The following is a 21,843-nucleotide window of genomic DNA, read 5'->3' on the forward strand; positions in this document are numbered from 1 at the left end:
GCGATTTATACGTCCCTCCTCTTCCCCCGAGCAACAAACACCGAATCGGATAATCTGTTATGACAAATCAAATCCGCAACTATGTTACGCATCGCGCATCAGGGAACGGACAGCGAAAGGGTCCGGGGCGGAATACTGTGACACGTTAATTTACCACCCCTATAATTGGAACAGTAGTAATGCACTTAAGAAAGGACGAGAGCAAATAACGCGTAGCAGGTCGGTCACGTGGCGGCACGTGGCGGCACGTGGCGGCGACACTCGAGCGCAGCCATCCTTCTGTCAAATATCGCGATACCGGCGATTGCAGCACGGCGGCGATTCGAAAGGCACCGCTGCTGTGCCTTTCGTACGTGTTCTTACCAGTGCCGGTCTCAGGATCACGTAGGCCCCGAACGACCGTCTTCTGCTGCACTCGCCGCCGTGCACGGTACATTACAATATCGCTTTATATTTATAGTTTAATATTTATATATAGCTTTATATTTTATAGTTTTTCGCACAATTCTTCAGATTCGACGGACCTTCCTCGTTAAGTACCGGAACCTGTCCTCACCATCTCTCTCTCTCTCTCTCTCTCTCTCTCTCTCTCTCTCTCTCTCTCTCTTCTCTCTCTCTCTCTCTCTCTCTCTCTCTCTCTCTCTCTCTCTCTCTCTCTCTCTCTCTCTCTCTCTCTCTCTCTCTCTCTCTCTCTCTCTCTCTCTGTAGCACCAAGTTACTCGCGAAAGAAATGTCGGAAATTTGAGATTCTTCCAACAGGAAGGACAGCAAAACACGACAAGTATCTCGCGCCTTTGTCTTTGACGAGCCGAGATTCTTTCGACGGTTGTCTCGACGGCAAACGTACTCTGACAGGTCCGAGAGAATGACTCAAGAAGACTCATGTTGGAAGTCGCGCCAGCCCTGATCCTTGCGTCAGAGCGGGCATGTCCTCCCTGGCGATGCCCGGGCTCATGGGCATATCCCCATCGGGGAGATGAGCGCATTAAGAAAATTGAAACGTCGATTTGTCCTCGAAACTCGGCCCGACGATAATTTTATTAAGACCGCCGGCGTTTCCGAGGGAGGATCCAAGCGCCGCGCGCCGCGGCAGGGGTCGCAGGATATCTCGCGGTCGATTTCAGTTATCCGCCGATGATGCTAATTTAAGCCGACGCGGTATATCCAGTATATCCAGCATTTCCAACCTGAGCGTCTGACTCGAGTCCCTTTTTTTTTTACGATATCCCCGAGACGAGGGACCCGCGCGCGCGCGCGCGAGTGCGATCGAAGGATCATCGCCGCGATTTCCGTCTCTCCGTCGCTCTGGAGAATCCTCGGCGCGACGAAAAAAACGAAAGTAAGAATCTTCTCCTTTATTTACGTATTACGCTTGTATTTCGTTTTCCGGGTAACCTGAAACATCGACGCGCGTGGCTCGCTCAACTCGCGCCGCCGTTGAGGAAGCACGTTTTTTCGACTTGTCGAGCCGCGACGGCTCGACATCCATCGGACAGGGAGAATTTTTTCCGCCGAATACACCGTGGCGCGGAAGAGCAACAACGGCCCCGCGGTAAAAATGAAAAGGGCACAATTCCCGAGTGTGCGCGATCGGCAATAAACGCCGACGTGGTGTGCGCCATCCTGTTTATAGAATGACACATATTCGCGGGTGTTTGTTCTACCCACGCACCATGCGCTCTCTCATCCACATGCTGTCGTGTTCGAGCAGGTGCACCGGCCGTGCCCCTTCACCCCAACGCGCTCGTCCCTCTCTGTCAAGATACAATCGTGGCGTAAACATATGGTCATAATAATAGACTCTTGATTTTGACGAGGGCTGCTCCCTTCGAGTGTCCCGTGATTGTTTCAGCGGCGTAAACGCAAAACGTATAGTCGCCCATCCGTAGACCTGCCATCCCGGCGAGCGACGTAGATTTCGCTGAAACTGCCTGCGCTACGTCGCAGAGGCGCCACGCCAGAGAGAGAGAGAGAGAGATGCACACCGAGACGGTCCTCTTCTTCTTTAGGAATTAATCTCTTTCTCTCTCTCTCTCTCTCTCTCTCTCTCTGGCTGGCTCGCTGGCTGGCTGGCTGGCTGGCTCTGTCGTAATTACGCGTAATTCTTCGTCATATCTTGCCGCCACAAGCGGGAGAATAATTGCACTCGCGCCGGTTGAATCGGTAATTCGGCGAGGGGGCTGATACGCTCGACGATGAAAGAGCGAGCGGCTAACAAAAATCCGGCAAATTGGTGGCGCGTGATTCGTGCCGCCGTCGTATCGTTAAAATGAGATACCTTTCGCAATATCGATTCCGTAAAACAGTTATCAAACTTTCTCATGTATGGCCCGGCTAACGATCCGTTTCATTTTAATGAAGCAGTAATTGTTTCTCACAATGGCATTGGCTTTTCGGTTATTCAATAGCAGCCGGCAATCATTACTTTCGACGGGAAACAAATTATACGGAACAACATCGCGCGGAATGTGGGAAATTACTTGCCGCGAATTTAACGGTTATCATGCAGATCGATTAATTAGGTGATTGCAATTACGAGTGACAGGTGACGGAGGAGTTTTGTGGCGCATTTCCGCGCGAGCGCGAGCGCTCGCGCTCGCGCGAATCTTCGCGTCGCCGACGCGCACGGCGAGTCGCCGCATCCACCACGTGCTTCGATACGCCGCCGCGCGCGTATCAGCGCGGCTAAATCGCCCGCATGCAACACTTACGACCGGGCCCGTTGGGTAAACGGGACAACATAATAATTTCGCAATGATAAAATGAATAATTAGCGCGCGATCGTTAAAACTACTGAATATTGTCTAGCGGCTCCTAGTCATCTGTAAACACATGAAAATTGCGCCGGCGCACATATCGGCGACCGTCTCGTATCGACGGGGCTACATTAGAAAGCATCTCGCTGTAAGAAAGAAAGGAAAAATCCGACTGATGTACTGTATCTCGTTTCTCATATGCTCGTCGTGTGTACGAGCGAGTGTATGCGCGCGCGAGTGCTCTGTGTGTGTGTGTGTGTGTGTGGGTGTGTGCGCGGGCGCATGAAAGTTCATTTCGTTTGTGCAAACGCGAGCGGATCAAGAAATAGTGATCTAGCAAATAATACTGCATGAGGAGCGAGCATGCACGAATCGACTGCCAAAGCCGCTTCGGCTAGTTTGTTATTCAGGGAACGTCTTCGATTGCATGCTGCAAGACAGATCGATTGAATGTCCTCTTCAAAAATTGATTCCACGTTTTATACGATGCGCCGGCAATAGAGGTAACTTCGCACAGGGCATAAACTATACTTTGACGACGGTATATCAGGTCCGGCAAAGTGGTAACGTTGTCATTACTCCCGGGCAAAGTTGTGTACGAGGCGTCCTCGAACGTACATACGCGCGCGCGCGCGAGCGCTCGATTCCGCAATGTCCGAAAAAGCAACGATCGGATAGAGAGAGAGGAAAGAACGTGAGTCGCGGAAATTGACGGGCCTCTTTTTCGCGGACGGCCACGATCCCCGATTTTACGCGCGCGCTCGCGCTACAATTAAGGGATCGCGCCGAATGAGAGTCCTGCTGAATAGTTGAGCGGTATGCCAAATAGTAGAGCGAAAAGCAGTGCATTAACGGGGCATAATTGCGTCCCGTTTCCACGGCCGGACAATATTAATGTGACCGCGCGCGCGCCGCGCCGTATAACTTTAATATCGCAATTTTAATATCCGCGCGGACACAAACGTCGAGAACGGCCGCGGCCGGCTGATCGCCGCGGAACACGTGCAAACGCGGCTATAAAAGATAAGCAATTCTGCGGGGTGTGTGTGTGCGTTTGAACACGGGACGGCCGGTGTACGTGACTGAATTCTTAAACGAGAGAATTGCGAAGTTCGGATAGAGTTCAGATGGGGAATGGTCCGTGTTTGTATCGCGCCGTTACGATCATCTCGCCCACATGGATCGAACGATGGTCCGTCCGCCGCACGTACGTACGTGTCCCATCCCTTGGCCCGTCGTGTACGACACGACACGCACGTGTGGCGTTTCTCGGATAAGGACCCCCCCTCCCTCCCTCTGCCGTGTTTTACAGCGTGCGAAGCGCCACCGAATGTGCGTGCGATCATATTGCGCGTGTGCGATTTTCATTCGGTCGATCGCATCGATCCGTCCTTTGATTCAAGTCGAACAATGCCCCCCTCCCCGCCCCCGAGACTCGACGACATCTCGCTCTCGCCACGGTGTGTGGACGAGCTGAATTCCCGTCTCTCCACGATCTTCGCCGCTCATTCGAGCCGAGACACCGCGCGGCTGATAATCGCGGCTTATCTTTGCGCGCTGCGGCCTAACCAGACGCGAAATATCGACGCGCGCTCTTTCGCCGAGGCGTCCTCGATTCTTCAATCCCTCCGGAAGGACTTGGCGCTCATCGCACGTTCATCTGTACAGATCTAATCGCGACGAGGGGGACTAAGACTAACCCCGGGTAAATTTAGTACTCGTTAAGTTTCGCCCCTTCGCTGCGTATATCGTGCTCGCTCGCAGGTATTGGCGGGCGCACACAGGCCCACGTTTAACCACGAAGGAGAGACGGAGAGAGAGAGAGAGAGAGAGAGAGAGAAGGAGAAACGAGCAGGGAGCTCGAACTCAGGAAGGAAGGAAGGAAGGAAGGAAGGAAGGAAGGGTACGCGAAAGGGGAGAGAGAGAGAGAGAGAGAGAGAGAGAGAGAGAGAGAGAGAACCCGGCCACGGAGGGTGGCCCGATAAGTATTATTGTAATTATACACTTAGGTTTATTTCCTGCGAACGCGCACTCATAGGGGTTGATGGCATTATATACCGCGGCACCCTAATAAAAATAATAATAAGAGCGTTAAACCGCGGAGGACGGGAGTATGGGAATAATGTTCACCTTCCCGCGCGCGCTCTCTCAGCCCCGCTCTCAGCTCGGCCAAGCGGGCGAATGGTGACGCGGTGCGTGTACAGGTTGATGTGATATCCCCGCGCGTGTCGCGGCGTACGCTCCCATTTGCTTAGGGTGGCGCGCGACGCTTCGTGCTACTGCACTAGGAAAAAAAATTTAGTACCTCTAACAAAACCTCTCTGTTCAGTTGAGGCATTTTTTAATAGCCAACCAAATATCTTGTTTTATATAACGAAATATTTCGTTGTCTCAACTAAATATATTTTTCTGCAATTCTTTGTTCTCTGGACCAAATGATTTTCCTCTTAGACTTTGTATGTAAAAATTAAGCATTTCAGTTATTTTATCCATAAAGATTATCCATAATAACGAAATATCGCCTTACATAAACTAAAATAATGCCCAACGGATACTGTTTCTGTGCGCTAAAATTTAGATTTTATATATTAAGAAAATGCTATAGTATTTTTAACAAAATTCATACAGTTGAAGCTTTTTGCTTGCTATAACAAAAGTGTCACACGTTATAACAATGTTGGAACAAACCGTAATCAAACAAGATATTCGTTTACAGGAACTAAACAGTTTTGTTAGGCATATTTTAAAGGCAAATTATTTTGTTGTTACAGCAAAATTTTGGTTCACGCAACAATACATTTTTCCTATTGCCGCCGCCCCCTTCTTTCTTCCTACGACACAAGAGGCGCTGAATCGCGACGAATCGCGAAGAGATCGCTGATATTTTCGCCGTAACGCCCTCAACGTCCACTTCTCTCCGGACTCGTCATCCGGGTGTGCAACGAGGACGAAATGTCCAGTCCGGGTTCTCGCTCGCGACGGTGGGAAATCCCGCCGCGGCCGGCGGCGTCCTTAATGCATTCCGCGGCGCGAAACTCGGGGTTATTAATTTTTCAATAAAAATGTGCCGAGCGGCGCGCATATAGAGCGCGCGTGCGCGCCTACTGTCGCCTACTCGAGCCGCGCGGCATAGTCTTCGTAAAGTAGGGAACGATAAAGTCGATGTGCGACGGGGAAACTCTGGGAGACAGAGAGACAAGACGGAAGTGTTGTTCGCGTCTATCTACCCCCGCCCACGTTTCACGGACACACGGCGCGAGAGAACCCTCGCGCGGCTGATGTCCAGAACGATGCTTTACGTGCGTCCGTGTACGTACGTCTAGCTTTATTTATAGACGCCCAGGCACGAGCTGTGCACGTAGATTTACGCGTGTAAAAGCCACCCGCCACAAAAACACGCCGCTAGCCCCACGGTACGTACGTACATGTGTGTGTGTGTGTGTGTGTGTGTGTGTGTGGCTTTCGCGCGCCGCATTTCGTGGAAGCCACCACGTACAAGCCCGCGGTTGAAAATACAACGGAGAGAATAAATTCCTCCCCTCACCTCCCGCCCCCCCTCCCTCCCTCCCTTTCTTTCTTCCCGCGACGAGACGCTCGTCGCGTATTAGCCGCCTGAATCGCTGATATTTTTGCCGTGTAACTACGTATCAACGAGCGGAAACGGGGGACGGCGGGGAGGAGGAGGGGGGAGGTCGGATAGAAATCCGCGAGTCTGAGAGCGCGAATGAGAGAGAGAGAGAGAGAGAGAGAGAGAGAGAGAGAGAGAATATGGAGAAACGCGCTCGTTCGATCGAGAATGATTTTCTCATGCCCGAATTATCTCGCCTCAATCGCCGACGAGGCGACGTAAACCTGCCGGGAATTCTCGCGCGAGTGAGATCTGTGAAAAAGAAATGACCGATTGAATATACGGTATACGTTACATGGTGTAGCATCGTGTAGAGGTCCGTCCAAGTCGCGTACAAGTCCGCTTAATAAAGTTCCTTTCATTGCGTTAAATGTATAATGATCTTTGCATTCAGCGACGTCTTTCATCGTTGTTCTCTCGCGATTTCCACACCTACTTTCGAAATTGGCGCGATCTGCGCCAGGTCGACCAGGTGTTTCCCTTCTTTCGCGCGACGCTTTCTTACGGGCTTCGCTTCGCGGCGAGAAATAAACGCGCATCCACGACGAGAGTCGCGAACGGTAGCGCTGCGCGTTACCTAATTTATTGATGAATTCAAATATTCTAGACCACTTTCGCCGCGTAATTCACGCGGCCTATTAACGTTTTTCACGATTTCGCCATGCGCAGCCATTGTTTAACAATTACGAGCGATCATTTTAACCCGGCGGAATAAAAGATGAAAATGAGACGAGAACGTATATGACGCGAAAGTATGAAAAAAAAATTATGCACGCACCGACGTAACACGAAGGGAAGCTACGACGATTCCAGGTCGACCGAAAATTTATTCGATCGAGCCTCGTTTACGTCGTGCTATTTTAGAACTTGAACGCCTCCGAGTCTTCAACTGCACACTGGAAAACTTTCGCGAGAGAAAACTTTCTACGCGTTACTAACAAACGTTTTACGTATCGTCCTCGTCTTGCGCGGAACTGTGCGATCATGTTTCTGTTCCACGTTATGCGTATAACGTAGACAGAGGGAGAGGGAGAGAGAAAGAGAGAGAGAGAGAGAGAGAGAGAGAGAGAGAGAGAGAGAGAGAGAGAGAGGGAGAGAGAGAGAGAGAGAGATGGTCTTCTATGTCTATATGGCAATATAGCATTACGTATCGATCAAAGTCTCTAGAAGTGTACATGAAAATGCCGGCACGTTGTCGAACTTGCGACTCTTACATAGAAGTACTCTTACATTATCGTACAACGGTTTCGCGCTTGATTTGAGAAAAACGCGTCGTCCCGAGCCGAGCGCTTCGCGCAATGCGGCGGTCGTCGGAGATGACGCGCGTTTCATCTCCGCCAGCGTAATACCGACGGCGGACGCGAGGAATCCGCGTGAAAAATAAAAAAGGGAAGCGAGAAGGAAAAAAACACTCGGTAAACGAGCAAATCTCGTGAGTAGATCCGTAAGTAGTTGAGCTGTCTTTGAAAATTACGGCTCGATACGGCTCTTGTGCACACACCGCGAAACTATAAATTAGATTGAAACTTGTTGGTAGCGGCGGAATCTATGGGGATGCGATCGTCCTTCCACCCGCAACAAATTGGGATGAACAGCGGGTTTCGAGAGCTCTTATCGAAATGAACAATATTTTAGCTGGAATTTTATATCCGCTTGCCCGACTTAATCATAATCGTCGTATCTGCATCCGTAAATCAATTTTACGACAATCGCGCCGACAGACAAAAGGAAGAAGAAGAAGAAGTTTGCGCATCGTGCAAAAAAGGGGATCTCTCTTTTCCCCGAATACTGAAAAAAACGTGGATTAAGCCGGAAGAGGGCTAAGCGGGACTGGCTGGCCTCTTTTATCTCCCTGTCCGCGAGAATCGAATTCCCGGCGAGTGTCTTATCTACGGCAGCTCGCCATAATTTTCAATTGCGCAAATTAACATTTCCGTTCTGCGCGTCTCCGTGAAGCGCAATAAATAAGGGGAGGGCCAAGTGAGTAGTAAATATAAATCAGGAGTGATTGGATGTAACCGGGAGGCGTTATGTGTCCCCAGTGTCCCGTGTGTGGGATCGTCCGCGGGTCTTCTACGACCGAGAGAAAGAGAAAGAGAGCGCGCGCGCGCGCGCGCGAGAGAGAGAGAGAGAAAAAGAGAAAAAGAGGAGAAAGAGGGATACACCGGAGTACGCAGGTTCGCGTAGCGAATCTCGAAGCGACGTGTACCATCCTAGTGCAAAAGGGGTTGTTTCTAAGATAGTTGTTCAGCCGCAGCTTTCGAACGCAATTTCCACAACAATAAGTGATAAGAGGCGAAGAGTCCTTCCGCGACCGCTGCTGTCCCGCTTGAAATTTCGAAATGCGACAACACGCACCTCTTGCCGTACGATTTCACGACGATTGGTATCACTTGGAGCGAATACATCGATTGCATCACTATCCTAACCCACCCACTTTACCCTCGCCATCGCGCGCGCAGACGACGACCATGATCGACGTACTCGGCCGGCGTCGACATGTCTCGATACTTGGGAATACTACGTTTAGACGTACGTGCGAGCACAACGCACCGTGCATTGTGCCGAGTCGCGTTTCTCACGCCGTCGTCTTGTTATTTTAATTCCCCTCCCTTCTCTTTCCCCGCCCTTCCCATCGCCGCGTTTGTCATCAGAAATTCAAGCCTTTCTATTCGACACAGCGAATCGAGCAGCGAGCTCGCGACGCGCTTGATTGCGCGGACGAGTTTTCTGCTGAGGCGCGACAACTGTTCGGAAAATCCGACTGAGAATACCAGAATTCCGTTGAATTTCCAGCGGAAAGCGGCCTTTCTCTATCTCGTTTATATCTCGCCAGAAACTTGTCTCATTCATCCAAACAATTTTCTCCTCGTGCATGTACGTGTGACAGCACGATGGAATAAATTCAGATAAGATTCAAATTCGCATATGGATCTTTTATTTTCGGGTCAATCTTTTCTCTCCTCTCTCTCCCTCTCTCTCTCTCTCTCTCTCTCCCTCTCTCTCTCTCTCTCTCTCTCTCTCTCTTTCTCTCCCTCTTTTTCTCCAGTATTTATAACGATTGCAATTTCGCGGGAGCTTCGGCCACCTCTGTCCGCTCAGCGGTGTCGGTGAAACTATAAAGGAACATTTTGTTACTTATTTTTACCCCCATAGCTGACATCTTTCATCCTGAAAAGCATGCAACTCGAAAACCACTGACGTCTTCGCCGGAGAGAGAGAAGAGTCGATCCAAAGTTTGCGTCTATGCGGCCTGCATCTATTTTAAAATCGCCCTGTATTTCAGAACGGTCTCCGCTCACTAACTTCGATTATATTCGCCTCTACGTGAAAACCAGTTCATCGGGTCCGCCGCTTCGGTTTTCGCCAGTTCGTCCTGGCAAGGGCGCGGCGAATATCCGCGAATGATCTTCTTCGAGCACACCGCACGTTCTCTCTCCCTCTCTCTCTCTCTCTCTCTTTTTTCTCCTTCTCTCGCTCGTACACAGGTGTGCACTCGTGAGAGGCACAGGTGTAGGCCGGATATCGATTATGCAATCTCGTGGTCGAGCGGGGAGCCGCCGTGGCACGTATACGCCGTAATGCACGGCTACGAGCGCGCGTCCCTTCGACCCCCGCGAGCCACCGCCATGCGCATAAAATGGTTCAAGCCCTCCCTGCGAAGCACTTCGGACGTTAATTGTCGTCTTACTACCGCCGCGTCGCGCACGAACAGTCGCGCTTGTCACGACGCGCACATGTCGCTTTTCAGATTTTGATTAGAACGACACGGTCGGCGCGGCGCGTCGCGCCGCGCCGCGCCGCGCCGCAACGTGACGTGACGCAGTGCAGAGCTCGTCGCCACCTATCGAAATTTCGTCGGGAAATTTTCACCGTTTCCACGTTGCATACCAACGTGAAACGCTCAATCATCTCGATCATTTCCGTCGCGCAGATATAAAATGAAAAATACGGCGGGAGGACCGACCGACGAACGACGCGACTCGCACGGTCGCCTCTCTCTCTCTCTCTCTCTCTCTCTCGGACACAGCTCGGCGGGAGAAAAAATTATCGAGTACAAGAAAGATTTAATCGCGCCATTAAGAACGGGAATAACGAGAGTAATCAAGTTGAGTGGCTCACCCCTCGTTAATGCGATCCCAGCAGGCGGCGCTGAGAGCGGCGCCTTTTTGAATCCGCATAATTACAAAGATTCTTTTCTCCGGAGAAAAGGAAAATCTCAGAATATAAAGAGTTGTTGCCGCGCGTAATAAAGCGCAGGGGGATACGTGGGGGTAAGCGGAGGTTGACGCGGGGGAGATTTTTCAGCGGGTTAACGTGCCTCCGGTGTTACTAAACACACACACACACACACACACGCACGCACGCACGCACGCACGCACACGGAAAAGCGTCGCCGACGGCCTTGTTGCGGCGCGCTGCTCCAATGGCAAAAGAGCTTTTACTTTCAATGGTTAATGAGTAATGACACGCCGAATATAGAGGACCGATCGATAATCTCTACTAGCCGCGGCTATTCGCGCGCGCCCGCGCGCTCGTCGCGACGTTTATCGCCTGTCGTTGCCTCTTCCACGTTGCAATTTTTAGCGAGCGACTCGGCCGCCCCGTCGTTCGGCCCGTCGTTAGCGCGAACGCGAGGGTTCTCGCAGAATCCAACCGGGACAAGACGTCGCGATGATGTGATATATTGGGTATTAAACTTAATTTAAAAAAATTTTTTTGTGAAAATGAACGTGTTTATTTCGAAACAAAAAGTGATAAGTACATGCTATTCAAAGTATTGTCCATCGTTAGCTACAACTTTTCCCCATCTTTCTAGTAAAAGGCGAATTCCTCGGCGGAGGAACGACTCGTCTTTTGTGGTTATCCATGAATCGAGCCATTTTTTCATATCTTCCAAAGAACTGAAGTGCTGGGCAGAAAGGTGATTCCGCATGAATCGAAACAAGTGGAAAGCAGAAGGAGCAATGTCTGGTGAATGCGGCGGGTGGGATAGAACATCCTTCACCGGTTTAGCGACCGGTCGTGTCTTTTGGCGTATTCTGGTCGTTTTTCTTTCAATTCTCGGTTCAGCTGTACTAGTTGTTGTTGCTTCTGCCAATTCTTCAAGCGTGTGACATTGATCTTCGTCCAGCAATGCCTTCGACTCTTCGTCTTTAAACTTTTCCGGCTTTGACCAGGGCGCTCCTCGTCCTCCAAATCAAAATATCCACTTTCGAATCGTCTATAAACCAGTACTCACACAGGTTGAGATCGACGGAGCATAATCCCCATAAGCTTCGGACAGCAAACCAAGACTTTCAGCTGCCGATTTTTTCAAATGGAAACAAACAAATGAACGCTTCCCGCAAATTGCGTTTCGTTGGCACAAAACTCGACGTATTGAATGCGCTAAAAAAGAATATGTTATTTACACTTGGACCAGATGAAATAGACTGATTCTTAAAGCCTTCACATGTGAAGTCGGCTTCAGTATCGGCCGATGCCATTAGGTCATTGCGCCATTTCTTGTAAATCCTTAAAAATTAAGTTTAATACCCAATAATATCGCCGCGTCGCGCAAATACACGCGCGAAATGCAGCGGCCGGCGCGGCGGTCGCAGGCGACGAATGAAATATGCAGCCAATAAGGAACCAATGAAGCGAGCGCTAACGAACGCGCGCACCCATCGTCGTTTGCCCGCCGCGTCCTTCGGTGAATTTAACCTTTAGAGAACCAGCATTTTTCCTAAAAAATTTGCAATTTTCTTCGCGAAAAATTTATATATATATATATATTGGGAGTACAAATTAGTTCGGTCCGTTTTTTGTGTTAAAAGATGTATTTTTGAAAACGAAATGAATGAACAGATCAATTAAAGTATTTTCCATCGCTGGCTACTACTTTCTCCCATTTCTCAGGCAATTTTCGAATTCCATCTCGAGAAAATGACTCGTCTTTTGAGGCGATCCAAGGATTTGGAGCCAATTTTCGATATCTGCGAAAGAAGTGAACCGGTGACCTGCCAAATCGTGCTGCATCCTTCGGAACAACCAGTAATCAGAAAGAGCAATGTCCGGAGAATACGGCGGATGCGGTAAAACATCCCATTTGAGCGTTTCCAAATTTTTTTTACGACTTTTGCGACATGAGGCCGAGCGTTGTCATGAGGAATGCCTTTCAACGTCTCTCGCTTTCAGTTCATAAGGCACCCAATTTCCTTGTTTTTGAATAATTCCCATGTCTCTCAATCGTACGGAAACGGCTTGTTGAGTCACTCCCAATGATTCTGCAAGCTCCTCTTGCGTTTGACTCTGATCTTCTTCGAGTAATGCCTCCAATTCTTTGTCCTCGAATTTTTTTGGCTGTCCAGAGCGAGGCTTGTCATCGACGCTGAAATCTCCATCCTTCCAAACGTCGAAACCATTCCCTACATGATTTATCAGTTGGAGCAGCGTCACTATAAACTTCAACAAGCATTCGATGGGCTTCAGCTGCACTTTTCTTCCAATTAAAGCAGAAAATTAAAACCTCCCGCAAATGCTGCTTGGTTAACACAAAATTCGACATTTTCAACACTGTAAAAAGCAAGGTTTTTGTATGAGACTCAAAGCGATATAAACTGAATATTATTGGCAGATGTCTAACCTCTCTGAAACCGCCAAAATCGGCAGTCACTATGAACCATTCACAACAGCCGGAGCCATCTTTTGAAAACGGACCGAACTAATTTGTACACCCAATATATATATATATATATATATATATGTAACCATCATGTCGCGTAGAGTTTTCGAGTTTGTTAGGAGCCACCCCGGTCCTCTAAAGGTTAAGCTTTAGCGTCGAAGTGGTCGAAGAATGAAAATCAGCGACGGTAAACGACTCGATGACAATGTGCGGAGAAGGAGATAAAGAACGAGATCGCTCGTTCTCCGTTGGCGCGCTTCGTCGCCGCCCGGTGCGATTAACGGAGATCGAGAGTCTCCGTTAAATCACTCCGGCTTACGGTATCGACAACGCGCGGCGCGCAACAACTGCAACTGCCGCGGTGTGTCCATCGGCTTGACAGCGATTTTCTATGCACATAATAATATTGGTATCAATAACGATATATTACTAATGATGTTAATATTGCTATTATTAATTTTGATAATCACTATTTCCTACGAAAGCTACGAGCGTGTTTCCTTTCCTCTCTCGGCAAATGTTTGTCGTATGATCGCGATATAAAGCGGACGCGCAATTGCGCACGGACATGTCCTGCGAGATTTAATTTAATTTTCACGTTGCGACGTGCTTTCTCGTCGCGAGGCGGATCCGCGCCGCGGATTCTCGGACCTGTGAAAGGGAATAGACAAGCCGCAATTAGCGCAATTAGGCTTATGCCTCTTGTTCCGATGTGGATTCGAGCATCTTAGTTTGACCGAACTTGAGCAATAACTCAGCCCGAATTACTGATCCTGAACGACCGAAGTTGGCCGCGTGGCTTCCACGTTAGACCTGGTCAGTGCAAGCTGAAGTTCGACGGCAAGCCGAGGGGCGGCAAGAATCGAGGCGAAGTTTCGCATGCGAAACGAGCGGCGTCACGTCGCTAGGAAAGAATCTAGTCTCGTTAAAAGAGAACAGACACACACACACACACACACACACACACACACACGCACGCACGTACGTGTATACCTACATATCTGCATGAGGCGCAATTAAAAGTGCCCGCGGTCGCGGTCGCAGCCGCCGGCCTAATCGACCCAGCTGTCTCTCTCTCTCTCTCTCTCTCCCTCTCTCCGCCGCGATATCTCGCTGCGCCTTTGTCACGCGGTATTAAGAAAAATTAGGTCGCGCTGTAGAGCGAGCATTCGCCCGGCAACGTTATTGCGACACGACCGTGCGCGATACATGATTCATACGCGGCGTCCAAATGTTTAATACCAAAGTTCGACTGCACGGGGCGAGGACGGCCGGGAAGGGGTGAAGAGGATGGAGGGCGCGAGGGGCGGGAATTAAAAGTTTAATGACGTGTAAAAAGAGCGCCTGCATTTATTAAGCCGCATCGCATTTAATGCCGGGCCGGGCCGGCGCGGCGGGGCCCGGAAAAGGGTCGTCGGCCAGAAAACATGCAAAGTAATGTCCAACAAAGCGTGAATAATTACCATCAAGCCGATGAATGCGTAATGCCCGCCTGTATTAATTATCATAGATAATTAACACCGTAGGTGAAAACCACGCCTGGCGCTCATAGACAATTAATGGGCGATAGACAATTAACGATCGACCTTCATCGATACCTTCTTTTAAACCGCGAGGCATCGCGGCGGCACGCGGCGGCACGCGGCGTCGAAATAAACGTGCCGCTGAACGAGAGCGGTAATCAACGATCGATCGGCAATTGCCATTTCAGCGAATCGCCTCTGCGGACGTTAGTGATATTTACAGACGGCCTATCCTTCGTCGTAATTTCTCTCCTTTGAGTCGATTCCAGGGCGACGGGGGGAGGGCTGCCTATAGCCTTTTATATTTCGTTGGTTTGCATAGATTCGCCGCGACGTCGAAGCGCAATGATGCGTGCAACGCGACAGTCTAGCTGTACTCTGACGTGCGACCTTTCCCTCTCTCTCTCTCTCTCTCTCTCTCTCTCTCTCTCCCTCTCTCTCTTTCTTTCTTTCTTTCTTTCTTTCTTTCTTGCACGCAAAAGGCGTAGTCTCTTCGTAGAAAGAGAATATCGCGTTATTTTCTCTTCTTACGGCGGGGTTGATTCGTCAGAAGTGAGCGTTGATTGGCAACAACTTGCGAAAAAACTTGCGACAGAGGGAGAGAGAGAGAGAGAGAGAGAGAGAGAGAGAGAGAGCGAGAGCGCGCGCGCGAGAGAGTCGAACAAGCGCCGCGTATATCTCTCCGTCCGAGTGAATAAATAAATTATCGGCCAGCCATGGCGCTATGATTTCGCGTTATTTAAAAATTCAGACTATATTAACGACACCGATATCTCGACGAGAGGCGAATACACCGCGCGAGAGCGAACGAGAGCCTCTCTCTCTCTCGCCCCGCGCGCGCGGTTCCTCCTTCCTCCGTGCGTGCTGTTGGAATGGAATCGCCGTGCTCGATCTCGCCGCCGCGCGCCGTTGGCCGCGTTCGCGATCGCGCTCAATCGTATCCAGAAAAAAAAAAAAGGAGAGAGAAAGAGTCGAGCACAGGATAAAGCATTAGTATGGCGAGAGCGGCGGCGGATAGACCGGAGAGGGGGTGGCATAAGTATGACAGGACACGCCGAGTAGAGCCGTCTCGCTCGCGCGAGCGCGAGCGCGCGTCATCGGGAGGACTGAACAGAAAAATCAAAGGAAGGGGCGATTACATCGGATTCGCGTTACCGGGCGTAACAGTACGGCTGTAATCTCATCTAGGCACTCAGCTCGTAGCGACGGTTTTTATCCTATTACGTCACATGAATAAACTAAAGACTGTGGAGCCCGCAATGTAGCCCGGGGAGCGCATCGCGCCGTCGGGGTGGGACTAGTTCGTTCGATATGGTTTGGTTTCGACCTCGGAGTAGCGGAGAAGTCCGCGGTGGGATCCTCGGGAGCGCCGAGGAAGAGCGAAGAAGCGCGGACGAGGGCGACGGCTCGAGGGGGAGTAGACTACTGCCGCCGCCGCCGCCGCCGCCGCCGCCGCTGCTGTTCCGCCGCGCGGGCGCGGGGGCGCGGAGAAGGACGAGGCTCAACGGTGATTGATATTGTTTAGATACTCGCTACTTTGGCGAGCTTTATGATCGCGCGCGCTCGGGAAACAACCGGTCTCCCAACTCGGCATAACGCCCCCATCTGATGCGATTTAGCTACCCTCTTTCAGGTTATCGGAATACGGGTTAGGGGCCGGGGAGGGTGTTTCTCGAATAAGAGCAAAGACACACGATGGCACGAGGGAGACAAAGAGCGAGAGAGAGAGAGCGAGAGAGAGAGAGAGAGAGGGAGAGGGACGCGATCCAACACGCGTGTTGTTCCTCATTCGCTCGTCATCGCGCTCGCTCGCGATCCTTTGAATAATCTTCGACTCTGTCGTCCTGTCGTGGACTTATTGATCGGCCTCGATCGGCGCTCCTCTCATAAGTAATCCATCCGATTGTTATTAACGAATAAACGAATATCTTATTCGCGGGGATTTAAATATTGAGAGCGCGACGCGACGCGCTCGGTCGCGCTGTATCAATTTAAGCGAGCGGAATCCGTTTAACACGTTCCGAGACACCGCCGTTATAAATAAGATATAATGGGATGGTACTACGTAATGAGACAGCGGAGGAGACAGTGCATCCGCAACGCGCTCATCGAAAATATCATCTACGAGTGTACGTGTCGCTCGCGCGCATACAACTCCACGTGAAAGCCGTGGATAAATCCCCGCTAATTTCGTTACGTCCCGCTAGCCGTTTCCTCGGAGAAGTAATTTCTGATACAACAGCGAGTCACGTCGAGCGACCGTCTATCGACGCGAAACGGCGCAGCGGCCGCGTTGACCCGCTTCTCACCGCTGGATAACAAGTGCCGCGATAATGTTTCGCGCTCTTGCCTCTTGCGAATCGCTTGCAAATCCGTATTCGCCTCGAGCCGAAAAGAAGAAGAAATCCGACGTTGAGCTTCAATATTTGTGCAGCCTCCTGCTCCTTCGACTTTGAATTGACTCTCGGGAGCGTTGCCCGGCGACAAAACTCGCTCTCTTAATTGCATCTTTTAATTGCTTCTCGATGAGCAATAATAACAAGCGGTAAACCGACATCCACATCGCGAGACGAAAACGCGAATTTCGTGTAACTTTCGTGTAACGGCGACGACGACGACGACGACGACGAGGAAGCTCCGTCGCGAATCCTGAAAAGTCAAGCTCAGCGATTTCGACCGCGACGCTCGGCTGTCACGCGTGGCGCGTCCCCGTTAATGATGTTTCGTGCGACCTTGATAGAAAAACGCGCGCGCTCGATACGAATACGGTAAATGCAGCCGAGAGCTTTCCCGCCGAGTGGCGGGATATGATTCAAATGAAACCTTGAGACGTTCAATTTTAACCGCATCGCGAATCGAAAGTTATTTTTATTGAGCCACTCGCCGGCCAAGTTCCATCGTTATTCGGATATTTCCTCGACCGATTTCACTTTTGCGCCGCGTGGCCGCGCGCCGGACGGCGTTTCTACGACTGTAATTTAATGTAATCCAACCGTCGCGCGCGATATATTTATTGTTACACTACGCGATCGCGCAGAGCCGCCGTAAATAATATCGCTCCGCGCGCGATTATGATTTTTGCCTCGCTCCGATCGGCCCCGCGATTGACGTCGCGATTGACGTCGTCCCCCTCCTGATAAACTTGTTGACACGTCGTTGACCGCCGTGTAACTCGCATCCAGCGACTTATTTTCGCGTATTACCGAGGTGTCAAAGTCACTTTCATTGTTGCCTTCCCACATTCGCGAGTGTCACAATCTTCGTTGTATTTCTTTCGCGTGCAGAGACGCGTTCGTTTGACGGAGACTGCCTCCTTCACGAGTCGCGTCTTAATCGACATCGTCGTCTCCGAGGATTTTTCTTTCCTTTGTGAAGAACTTGCCCGTAAAGAGAAACCACCGACGGTACCAATTTCGATACGCAGAAGAGTTTTGTGAATCTCCAAGTCTAACGACTTTGCTCGAAAGCGTGCTGTGATTATCATAAAATGGCGCAAAATGGAGACGCGCGCATTCTCCGATGATTGAGGCCTCCCCGATGCGAAAATGCTGTATTTTTCGGCGGCCAACGTCGCGCCAGAGGCACAAATAAGCGTCGATTGTACGATTATAGCAAAATTTGCAGCCGCGCGTCAAGCGTGTCTTCGGACGTAAACCCAGCTTTAACTGCCATAAATATTCGAGCCGATACGAGTATGATATCTTCCACACGTACGGTCCAAAGTTGTATCCGAGATACAACACGCGCGACGGTCGCCAATGGGAAAAATGAGAACAGGATATTCCTGCGAAAGGTATCCCGCCTCTGGAGAGCCTCTGGAGAGAGAGAGAGAGAGAGAGAGAGAGAGAGAGAGAGAGCGCAGCCGCCGTTTGATTCCACAACAGAATAAGCCACTTTATTCGCGCGGAAGAGCGCGGAACCGTGCTTGTTCCTCGTCAAATCCACTCCCCTTAACCCTCCCGTTAACGAAGGGCTCGCTCGAAAAGGGAGCAGATAGGCGATACCTAATCGCTCTCGCGTTTCGCGCCGCGACGAAAGCTTCGGCAATTGCTGTGCGAGAGATGTCAGAGCTTCATCTGCTTCGGCTCTTCGGTTAGTCCATTAGCTCTGATTATCAGCGCGGGTCTTATCTAGGGCGCGAGCTTCTCTTAGGGAACGTCTTCTTGCTCACGTCTTTCTTGCCGAGCAAGTTGGAGCACAGACGCGAAGCGTCGGGGAGAGTGCGTTTCTCCGCGTATATATTTTCATGTTCTTTGCAAATAACGTTAACGCCGTGGTCCTCGAGCGATCAAGCAGGCGACGCGAACACGACGCTTAGCGTTTCGACGCGGCGGAAACGTAGACGAGCGGAGAAAACCTGACGTCCTCAGGAGTAACCGTTTCGTTCCGCTAAATGCGATTCAATGGCTGGAGAGACGACGTTCCAGACTCCTGCGTAAGCGATGACTTATAAATATAATCGCAACTTGGAAGGAATATCGATCCTCCCATGAATAAAGAAACACGAGCTCTCTCTCTCTCTCTCTCTCTCTCTCTCTCTCTCGTGTGTATTGGCGGTGCTCCCCGCAGTCGCGCACATTTATGGATATATTCGCGGCGAAATTGAGTGTGTCTACACGTCGCCCATAAGTACGAGACATACGAGAGCGCGGAGCATGCCGACGCGGTCGAGTGGTCGGCCGATGGAAACGAATGAAGACAAACGCCAACGCTGCTCCGCTCTCGCGCCACCGGGGGTGGCGCGGTATCCTTCGACCCCCGCGAACAAAGGCTTGGGAAAAACGGGTTGCGCTTTCGAACGGCAGCCGGATTCTGTAGGACTGTAGTAACGCGGTCAGCGTCAGCAGCATCATGTGTGTCTCTTCTTCATAACGCACGTAACGATAACGTACGTCGAGTTACCGTTTACCGAGAATCCCGCTACCGCTCGGCGCAAACAGCAGAGCGCGCGAAAGGCAGCTCTGCGAGAGCGACGGCGCCGAGCACTTTCGCCGAGATATCCATCGAGGTCGGATATCGGCGAAAATGACCGAATAGAACAATCGGGGTAATTCGAGCGGCTTGCTCTTGTTCGCCAGGCAGAGCGCCTGGCAATCGATGCGAGGGGGACTCACTCGGCTCTAGGCTCTACCTATCGCTAACTACAGAGCGGAATATCGAACGGGACGCGCGGTCGCTGAGGGGCCAAAGATTCAGCCGAAGAGAAACGGCCTGCGATTACTCTTCGCGGGATGTCACGCGCTGTGCCAATCGCGGCTGGCCTGGCCTCAGCCGCGCGAGGGTGCAGCTAGACTCGCCGCGGCTAGAAAAACACATCATCCACCGTGGAGCGACCTCGGCGCCGTCGGCGCGCGGCGGAGCCGCCTATTTGGGCGATGGAGGGCGAAATCGAGCGAACGGTCCGTCTGAGCGACGGATTCCGGAGCGGACGGGGGGGGAGATGAAATCCCCCGCGGAGGCGAAGAACGGAGCCTGCTACCGTCGCCGCGAAACCTGCTGCTGAGAGGTCTCGTGCTCTCCCGGAGCTGATGACCCGGGGTAGATGTAAATGCTTATGCAGGGCTTCCTCCTCCGAAGGGGGTATCGAGCGACAGGCGCTGGGACCGCCTGGTGGTGGTCCCAGGCTGACTCGAAGGGTAGATAGATCCGGCGTCGCACTCACCGTAGTGTTGGGCATGCATCGTCTCGGCGGCGGCATCGGGTCCGGCGCGGCGCGATAAGGCGGCGGCGAGTACCTCCCGGAGGGGAAGCAGCCCGGGGCGGCGATCGGCGTCCCGTGGAGCCCCTTGCTCCCCATCATCTTGTCCGGTGAGTACATCATCGTGCGAGCCTATCCGGACGTGAATCCGCAGCAGCTCTCGAATCGGGCAGCCTCAGACGGAACGGTGAGCGAGATACCAGCAGCGACCGCTGCGCCCTTTGCTCCCGGCAAAGGCTGCGTTCGCATCTGTGTGACTGGGGTGCGTCCTGGTGCGTCCTGGTGCGACAGCGGCGGCGGCGGTGTTGAGCTAGTGCGGTGTTGACCGTTGAGCGTGGTAACGGTAGCAGCAGCAGCAGCAGCAGCAGCAGCAGCAGCAGCAGCAGCAGCAGCAGCAGAGTCGCGCATAAACTCCAGGACTCCTCGGGGCTAAAACCGCCGCAGGTCGGTGCGGGCGACGAGATGACCGCGCGCGCGGATCACCTCGGCAGCGGCCACGGCGCGGCAGCCACAGAGCTACGTCGTCGTCGTCGTAGGTCCGAGTGTCCGAAGTGTCAGTTTATCACGAGCACGGCGGCGGTCGCTGAAGACCCGCGGTGGTCCCGCATCCTCGAGCCAACTCCGGCCGGAGTTACCGATTGAACATCGTTCTCGCGCGAACCATCAGACAGAACCCCGCGACGGGCGACGACGTGGAGCACGCGCGCGCAGCACACACACACACGCCGGGCTATGTCGACACGGGAGCAACTCTTGACGTACTCGCGCGCGTACACCTTTCCTATCTGCTATCCTACGCTGCGCTACCGGATATCGGAATCGATTGCACACTGCACTCAGAGTTTCACCTAGCCGTCCCACACGGCTCTCCTCCTGCGAGCGGCCGCGAGCAGAGGGCCGACCGACGAGCGAGCTTGGCTCGGCGGATCGTCAAGACGATCCCGCGAGCTGGCTCTCCAAGTCACCAGATTCCTGTCCCACGAGGCACTCGGTTCGCGGGTCACACTGGCAGAGGGAAAGGGAAGAAATACCGGCTCGCTCCTGCCATACACGCAAGGGGTGGCTCGCGCGGGGCAGTTACGCGGACTCTTGTCCCGAAGCTCTGCACTTTTTGGCGCTGACTGGCCGGCGAGGAGCGCTCCGCGGATGAACTCTTCCAGGGGGATGGCGGGAGTGGTGTCCGATCAGCGAGAGAGAGAGAGAGAGAGAGAGAGAGAGAGAGAGAGAGAGAGAGAGTGTGTGTGTGAGGGAGGGAGGGGGAGAGAGGGAGGGAGAAAGAGCGAGAGCGAGAACGCGCGCAGGTGGGGGTGCAGCGGGGGTTGGTGATCCTGGACGATGCGGCAGCGTGGCGCGCGCCCACGACGAGAGGGTTCGTTCGCTACGGGGTGAGTCGACAGCCAGCGGAACGGAGAGCTTCGCCGTACAGGGGCGGAGCTTTGCGCGGTCACGCTTGCGCCTCTAATCTCATGCACGTCGGCCATCTTTGCCCTTGCTTTCAGGCCTCGCATGGGTGTCGCTAACCGCGACCACCCGTTTGTCCATCCTTCCCCGAGCGAAGGGTGTGTGGGTGT

At 52.1% G+C, this 21,843-nt stretch overlaps 1 protein-coding gene across 1 annotated transcript in view; it reads right to left on the bottom strand.

The window, feature by feature from the left end:
- acj6 (abnormal chemosensory protein 6) overlaps nt 1–21,451 on the bottom strand; it is a 46,150-nt gene extending 24,699 nt beyond the window's left edge. Inside the window, exon 1 of the mRNA XM_025297130.1 lies at nt 20,237–21,451. Within this exon, the coding sequence (XP_025152915.1) occupies nt 20,237–20,395 (159 nt within the window). The 5' untranslated portion in view covers nt 20,396–21,451. The remainder of the gene's footprint in view (nt 1–20,236) is intronic.
- Nucleotides 21,452–21,843: the final 392 nt, after the last annotated feature.

The sequence above is a fragment of the Harpegnathos saltator genome, unplaced genomic scaffold, assembly GCF_003227715.2.
Source record: "Harpegnathos saltator strain DR-91 unplaced genomic scaffold, Hsal_v8.6 scaffold170, whole genome shotgun sequence".
In the NCBI taxonomy this organism is placed as follows: domain Eukaryota; kingdom Metazoa; phylum Arthropoda; class Insecta; order Hymenoptera; family Formicidae; genus Harpegnathos; species Harpegnathos saltator.